This window comes from Astyanax mexicanus, chromosome 22 (genome assembly GCF_023375975.1).
Source record: "Astyanax mexicanus isolate ESR-SI-001 chromosome 22, AstMex3_surface, whole genome shotgun sequence".
NCBI classification, from domain to species: domain Eukaryota; kingdom Metazoa; phylum Chordata; class Actinopteri; order Characiformes; family Acestrorhamphidae; genus Astyanax; species Astyanax mexicanus.
The window spans coordinates 4,031,665-4,040,295 of NC_064429.1; the positions used below are offsets into that span (position 1 = coordinate 4,031,665).

Here is an 8,631-nt window from a genome sequence, read left to right on the forward strand (position 1 = left end):
AAATGCGTCCCTGATCACCCTTAGCTAAAAGAAGCTGAAAAGCGGACAAAAGCAACAAACTTCCTACTATAAAGATTTCCCACTTCATCCCCGCTATATCAGGATTTATGACCATACAGCTTAGCTGAAGGCGAGGGGTTTAAGTTTATGGTTAATACGCTGGATCCAAGGTACGTTTTACCTTCATGTAGCTTTTTAAGTGAAACTAAGAATAAAGTGGGAGAAGCTCTGATTAAGCAATATAGTTACAAAATTGGTGAGGACTGTGTTTTATTTTTAGGGTTACGTTTTAAAGATTTACAAAAAATAAGATATGAAATGAACCTAAACTTCATTCTATTTTTTTTGTTATTTATTATAATTATTATTATTTATTAAAATGATTATTATTATTATTGTGGTTGTTATTATTCTTATGCTATCATAAACTTACATAAGTTCGACTGCCTTTACGACCCTGTGCTGGCAGGCATTGTGGTGAAGGAGGTTGCGAACGTGAAAGATTTCATACATGTTCATCGCTTCCTGATGAAGATAGAAAAGAAAAAGTTTTATTTTACAGTGTCACTGTAAACCACATTTTCCATGCAATAAAGATTACCTTGTCTCTCATGCAGATCTGTGTTTCTCCATTTTCTTCACAAACTCGTGCAAACGTTATAAAACGTTCATGAGAGAAGTTACATTTCATGCCCAGGTGGTGGCAGTCTCTGTATAAGAATAAACATAAAAGATAATTTATTTTCTTCATTTATGTTGGTAGTCAGTCTTGAATCTTCATAAAATTGAAGCCCAATTTCACACAAAGACACATTAAAAAAATTTAACTCACCGGGTGAAATAGTCCATTTTGTCAACGTCGATTCCGTTTCTGTAATTGGCCACAATGTCGTACAAGAAAGCCTTCTTCTTTTCCTCTTCATTAGGCTGCTATATAAGGCATGTAATGGCTTTATTTTTGCTGTTCATGCTTCATGCTATTTTTCTTATTTTATAAAATCTGTTATGAACTGGCCTGCCTGTGTGTTTTATATTGTACAGTATGTCTGTGCTTTGGTGTTTGTGTTCTGGGTCATGACGCAGCATGCAGAGTTACAAGCGCAACACAAAAAAAACAGTGTTGCGTAGTGCCATATAACTTCCAGAGAAGAGACGCTCAATTTGAAACATCCACCCAAATGTCCATATGTCTGCTTTTTTTTACGCTGTGCTGTTAAGATATCAATGTGCCAACGTCTGAGTGCACCTGGCTCTTAAAGGGAATGGCAAGTGACACACTGATGGGTTTATTTTACATAACACCCAAAACACATCCATGATTAATTAAGAGAATTAGTTCATGTATTTTGCTGTTTTTAGGCATATTTTTTGCACCCTCACGATAGACACACAGACACACCCTAAATCCAGCTGTACGATTGACAGCTCTCCTATAGATCACTAAAATAGGGCCCTCAGGGATCACAGCCAAAGCTACTTTAGACTGGATTCACTCTAAATATGATACGACAAGAAACTGTTCAATATGAAAAAGACCAGAAATTCTACTTAAAAGCTGAAGATTCAAAACTTTTGAATGTTTTATTTAAAACGTTACCAGATTTTCTTAATTAGTTATTAGCTTATAATTATTCACTAATTAAGTAATTCCTGCTTAGCTATTACTTATACAAACTCATTAACAAAATAAAGGCAATACACCTGACAAAATCACAAATTTACATGGGATTTGCATAACAATGTCTTAAACGGTCATTGCACAATATTACAATAAACAATGCAATTATTACCTCATTTTTGGTCCCTCGAATAAGCTTCTTGATGAACATGAAGTGCTCTTCGGAAAATGCGTCCCAATCTTTATTTTCTTCTTCCATGATTTTTTTAATGCCATTTTTTTGAATAAGCGTGTCTTTGAAGAAGGAGGTTATACATAATAAGTGTAGTTCAGCCTGGGATTTGCTATTTTCAAATTCCATGACTTTTCCAGGTTTTTCATGACCGTTCGAACCCTGCTCATAATTCAGATGATCCAGTGTTCAGGAGTAAAATGTACACAGAACAGAACGTATAGGGTTCTGAACATATTTATTTATCACAGAACTCAGAATAACACACAATGTCCGTGGCCCATTATAGACTATACAAGAAGAAAATAAATTGTAATCTAAGTACTAGAATTTTAGTGATGTTTAATATTTTTAAAATGTGATATAAAATTTAACACCATACCTTCCAACTTGAGTCAAATTCCTTCATGAATATGTCGAATGCATGAGAGAACGGCCCGTGTCCTTTATTTCACAAATATAAAACATGGTGTGCATGTGACTGGACTGGCATTTCTTTCACATTAATTGAATCCACAAAAGTATTTTATATAAATGGTTTTATATAAATGGGCTTGCCATTACAGTCTGTATACAGAATAATGCAAGTCTCACCCAGGTCATGACACAGTGCAGCAATCTGAACACAGAGTTCATCATTGGGTGTTATCTCTAATCCCTCTGGCAGATTCTTTTTCAGACTCTGTAAAAGCTTCCCTGCCAGATGAGCCACACTAATAAAAATAAGAAACATGTTGTTATTATGACCCAAATTAATGTAAAGTTCAAATTCCTCATACACATATGAATTGGGCCAGTCAGGTATCTGAACTTTACCCTAAGGAATGCTCAAAGCGATTGTGAGACGCTCCAGGATAGACATAATAGACTCCTCCAAGTTGTTTGATGTTCCTCAAGCGCTGAAACTCAGGAGTGTCTATTATCTTCACCAGCAGAGGGTGCATCTCAATGTGGCCATGAACAGAGTCATTAAAGACCTGCAATCAAAACAAATCTCCAATATCCGATTATGCAAATAATATATCTCTTACAAACACATCTAAACATTATTTAACATGATTTATTCAGTAATGTCATTGCAATAATTGCAGCTAGTTATTATTAAAATGTAAAGCATCATACATGGTTCATTTTTCAATCAGTATTCTACAGTAGTCTTTAATCATTTGACTTTGTACTTCTTTTCTTTTCTTTTTTTTTCTAATTTGTATCCCAATTTCTCCCAATTTACAAGGCCAATTACCCAACCCACTTTGGATTCTCTCTATCACAAGTGATGCCCCAACACCAGAAAGGTGAAGACTAAAACATGCCTCCTCTGACACATGTGAAGTCGGCATTGCTGGGTATCATCACAGCACACTCAGAGGAAAGTGCAAAGACTCGGTTCTGATACATCAGCTCACAGACACCTTGCGCTGATCAACATCACTCTAGGAGTGATGAGGGGAAAGAGCGCCATCTACTGTATCCACCCAGAGAGTGCAAGTCCTACTGTGCTCGCTCCGGTAGCCAATGGCAAGCTACATTAACAGGATTTGAACCGGCGATCTCATAATCATATGGTTGCGCTTAGCAACCATCGGAGAGACTAGTCCATCTTCAACAGACAGACTGACTATTATAAAGCACATTTATAAATTATAACCAAAATCTGACCATCTCACTATATTTAGTTTTATTAACTAGCTAGCTAATGAGCCACGATGGTGAGACTTTTATGTTGTATTGAATCAATATTATATTTGTTTCATACCCAAGCTAAACCCTCTGATTTAATATCTCTTTATTCCCTGTGTCTGTATTTCAGATTCAACTATCCTGCCAGTAGAGAGAGAATGAAGACAAGGAGATGGAGAAAAATTAACAGTAACAGATAAAAAAAAAAACACTTAAAAGACTCGTCATTCTTGTATTTTGTGGGAAAATTTCATGTGTAAATATGCAAGTGATGCGGAAAAAAGTCTATTAAATAAGATAACTAAAATAATAAATTTGGAATTTACATTTTATTGCCAAATCTTACCCCCAGTTTTCCCAAAATTGATTGGTTCTTTGATTAAATGTTGGTAGCATATTTTATTTACATCAGTAATGCATATATGTTGGCCTTTATTTTTAATACTGTCAGTAAAAGATAATGTATAACAATAAGGTCCATGTGTTTAAATATTTATGCTAGAAAAGGGTGTGCTGGTAAGGCAGGATTTAATAAACATTTTGGTATTCATCTTTGAATCCAGGGCCGGAGTGGGCCCCTTTTTCAGCCCACTTTTTCCATGTAGGAGAAATTTTAATAAATGAAACAGCAGCAAGCTCTTACAATGACTTTATATTGCATATAAGTTCAAGTATATGTTGGTAAATTAACAGATCACGCTTCACTTAAACATGTTTCATTCAAATTTAAATCAGATAAAGATTTAAAAGGTAAAAAAAAAAATAATAATAATATTACTTAGAAGCCTTTACAAAATTAATTGAAAACATATAAAATGATTTTATTGAACATGTAATGGTCAAAATATGGAAAAAAAAATGACATTTTTTAGGCGCTTTTCAGATATGGATGAAGTGTTTTTGTAGCCCTGTATTTTGCTTTAAAGTGTTTAAAAACACCATGTAAAATTATAAACTGCTCCCTTTCACTCGTTAGATATTATAGAGATTTAAACTTGGAATGATACTTTCTTTCTCCAAAGGACTGGAAACTTTATAAGAATAAAAACTACTTACTACCGCCTGATCAAAGAGCCTGTTTTTAAAGCTGCGCTAAAAAGTATAAGCACTCTTTCGCCTCTAATTCCGGAAACGTACATCCTACTGGTTCACTGTTCCGTAATCCAGAGGTTCGAATGATGTAAAACATGTCCGCATACGTGATCAGATCACAAATTATGAGTAACTGTAATGCGTTACAGTTACTGCTTCAGTAAGTGGTAATCAGATTACCGTTACTCTGCTAAAATAAATGGATTACATTGCGGTACTTTCCTAGTTTTGGTCTTCTAATCCAACACTGACAAAACGCAAATAACATTTTGCGGTGAAATCGCTCTGATATGACAGGGAACACTCCTCCCTATTTGTGTGTGCAGCGGTGTCTGTGTGAGTGCAGGCAGCGAGACGGGAGGAGGAGCAGACAGCTGCTCCGTACACACAACGAGACGAAATTAACTGACATTTTCGTCAACGAATAAAAACGAGACAAAAATGTTTGGCAGGGACGAAATCCAATCAGAACTGATTTAGTTCTGTGAAAGGTAGAGACCAGTTAGTAAGAGATCCAATCACTGCTACTTTAGCGGAGGCTCTCCTGCAGTAGTGCTGCGCGCTCAGTTACAAACCCGGGAATTAACCTGTCGTTACTTATGGAGCTCGACTGGAAGTTAACTCGACAGTGTTCAGCAGGGAGAGAGAGAGGGGAGAGGGGATATATTTCTCCTTTGACGTCACGAAAAACATGTAAACCGCGTGGAGCGACTCCATCTCCGGTAAAAACACCACTAATCTTTCAGCTTCTGCAGACCAGAGTCACACAGATCTCCATGCAGAGATCCGCGTTTTAATGCTGATGTTATTTCATGAGCTGATGGGGTGTTTAACTCGGCAGTTAAACACACTGATACAGAACCCTAACTCATTAAGATCAGATCATCTGTTTAGTCTCACAGTGGGAAAGATATAGCTAGTGTTAAAGCAGGAACAGGTCAGAAAGGAACTCAATAATATATCCAAAATAAAACAATATAATAAGTGAATCTATGAACCCAAAAGTCTGTGTAAAGTTCCTTACAGCACTTTCTCATAAGTTACTTTCATAAGTACATCCTGAGAGTATCTCTACAGGACAGTGTTAGAATATGTTTTTTTTTTTTATCTCATTATAGATCAAATAGATGTTTCCAGTAATTATACTGAAAAATAAAACAAGAGTTTGGAGACCAGTAAAAACAGTAAAACAAACAAACAAAGGGTTATTATATTACAACACTAAATTCTTAAAGATCTCTTTCTAATGTATTCAAGATATAAGTGATATTACTGTAATGGGATACCAAACTTAGGAAAATCTATATTAAGTTGTTCATAAAACAGATTTGATCACTTGTGTGCTGTCCTCCACCTTTCCACATTAGATATTCAGCCTGACTTTAATACTCTAATAGTCTAATTAGTCTAATTAGTTTAATAGTCTAATAGTCTTATCCCAAAACAGGCTTGGTTTTTCTCTCTGAACACAAAAAAGAACTAAGGTAAAAAAAGTATGGAGCTAAATTAGTGCCAAAACTACGCGAATAACTAAAATGTATTCTGTAAATATTATACTACTTGCAAACAAACACAACACATTTTACAAATACACAATTTGACTATTTAACACACACGGTGTGATTTCAAACACAAAACCTAATGGTTGTAAATATATACGTAAACTTCAAATAAATATACAGCTGTTTTCTAATACATTGCTCTTTACAAACAAATATAACACGTTTTACAAATGCAAAAAACAGCATTAAAAAAGCAATAAAAAACAGGTAAAACATGATTATTAAACATTACCGTGTCGTGATTCACGAACACGCACAGCTTATTTGTAAATCACGTGACTTTTGGCACACTTTTAGCAGAGTGGCAAACTCGTGTTGAGATTTTCTCACAAATACACCCCGCCTCATACAAATGCATCACCCCAGAACAGCAGGTGGCGCGGTGGGACACTTTACAAGCTGTGGCTGCACGGCAAAGCACGCTCTGCTGTTCAGCACTCCCCAGTGCATTAATTTACCCTGATTAAGGTGTTTAATACATCTATAATAATCACAACTCTACCATCTTATACCCGATTTACACACGGTTTGTTATAAACAGCAGAGATGTAGTTATGATATAGGACGGTGTTACACATTACAAATATGAGCTTTCATGCTGAAATACTTTGTATTATGCTTTTTGTTATTTCAGCCATTTCTCAATTTCTGCAAATAAATGCTTTAAATGACAATATTTCTGTCTTTGTTAAATAGCATAATACAAAGTATTTCAGAACAAAAGCTCATATTTGTAATGTGTAACAGCGTCCTTCACTGATTTTACCTTCACCGATTATCTGTTGAGTGTAATCCAGTCATGACCACTCCGATTTTCAAATAAACAATTTCTCATTTATCCAGTCACAGTTTATTCTTAAACGTGATTGATTCTCCGGGTTTAGACCAAAATTTATCTTGTGAAGTGCAGTAATGCTTCACTGAAGTTGAGGGTAAAATATATCTGCACATTACTTTATTACAGAGTATATATAAAACTATATTTGGCTGATAATAGAAAGTAACTCACTCCACATCGACCTGTGGTGGTGCACAGTACTCTCACCTTGTAGACTTGAGTTGATGTAGGTTGGTCTGCCATTGTCTTAATGCTGTAAATGTTCTGTTAATAAGATAAAGAGAAAGTTTGATGTTTCTTATCTCTAATGTTCCACAGCTTCAGGCCTGAATGCCAGTAGTCTTAATCAAGAGAATGTTTTTACACAGCAGTCAGTATCATCATTTGCCTATGCAACCTCAACCAGTGTTTTGAGGTCACGTGACCCATTTTGTCATGCAAATGTTGCACAAATGTTTAAAGACCCTTCCGAGATGAGTTGAGTTAAGTTGAGTTTTTGTTTGTGTTTTTATTGTAGGCTGTGCATTGAAAGAGAATAATTCTGTGGTGCAAATTGTACCACATAAAGTTTAAAAATTGTCTGTAAACTGCTTATTTACAGACCAGTCCATTGTATTAATTATTGATTGTAAATAACATGCAGTAATGCAGTACCAAGAAACTATAGAAAATGACTCATACTCTCTGCACATCCACATTATTACTACACTTACACATTTTTACATTACTACATTAATACTGTATTATTTCAATATTGAAAGTCATACATGATACATTAAATCATATTTAAAATCATCTCACCTTGATTGTTGGTTCCGATTGGTCCGATTGGTCACCTCCGATTGTTGGTTGGTGCTCTTCTATCTTCTATCTTCTGACCAAGTGTCCTGTCCACAAGATAAAGAAGTAGTGTTTGGAACGATGCTGGTAATTATATGACTGTATGGCATTAACTGGTTCTAAATCAAGATCATGTGCCACTCAATTATCATAGTCATTATGTACCATTGTCTTCCCATCTTAAATAGAAAGTGTTTTCTGTTGAGTTTTTGTTGATTTATTATACTGTGGGCAATGTATGAAAAAATATATACAGCAATTTCTGCAATTTCTACAGTAAAAATACAGACATTGCTGATTTTTTTATTTGATTTAATTCACTTGATTTTTTTTACCGAATTGCAGAGTGAGCTCTGGGTTTGATTTCAGGATGTAATCCACTATAGAAATACTCATTATTAGTAACTGTCACATTCAATATAAACATTTCTTTAATAAAAAGAGAGTGGCTTACTGTAATTCAGTGGTTCCCAACCTTTTTCTTCAGGGACCCATATTTTTACCATTGTAAGCTTTGGTGACCCAACATAACCCCCCACCCCCCCTCCAAATGTAAAAGATGTAAGTGTATAATTGGGTTGGGTTGGGGTGGGGTGGGGGGGGGGGGGGGGGGTTAGAAATGACAAATAAAAACTGACATTTACTATAGATGAATAAAATAAACACGTAAAAAAGGAAAAATTGATACATAAAACATAAGGAATTTTTATCTTATGAAGAAAAAAATAATTAGATCAATAAAATAATACAACTATTTAAAATGAATAAA

The 8,631-nt window shown here is 35.1% G+C and overlaps 1 protein-coding gene across 1 annotated transcript; it reads right to left on the reverse strand.

Moving 5' to 3' along the window:
- Nucleotides 1-1,966: 1,966 nt before the first annotated feature.
- On the reverse strand, nucleotides 1,967-7,904 carry LOC111197473 (deoxynucleoside triphosphate triphosphohydrolase SAMHD1-like). The gene is made up of 5 exons (XM_049470236.1): nucleotides 7,824-7,904; nucleotides 7,230-7,286; nucleotides 2,667-2,827; nucleotides 2,445-2,563; nucleotides 1,967-2,294 (listed from the first exon to the last, which is right to left on the reverse strand). Exons 2-5 carry the CDS (start codon nucleotides 7,263-7,265, stop codon nucleotides 2,221-2,223), a joined length of 390 nt encoding a protein of 129 aa, XP_049326193.1. The 5' UTR covers nucleotides 7,266-7,286; nucleotides 7,824-7,904; the 3' UTR covers nucleotides 1,967-2,220.
- Between the last annotated feature and the right edge of the window lie 727 nt (nucleotides 7,905-8,631).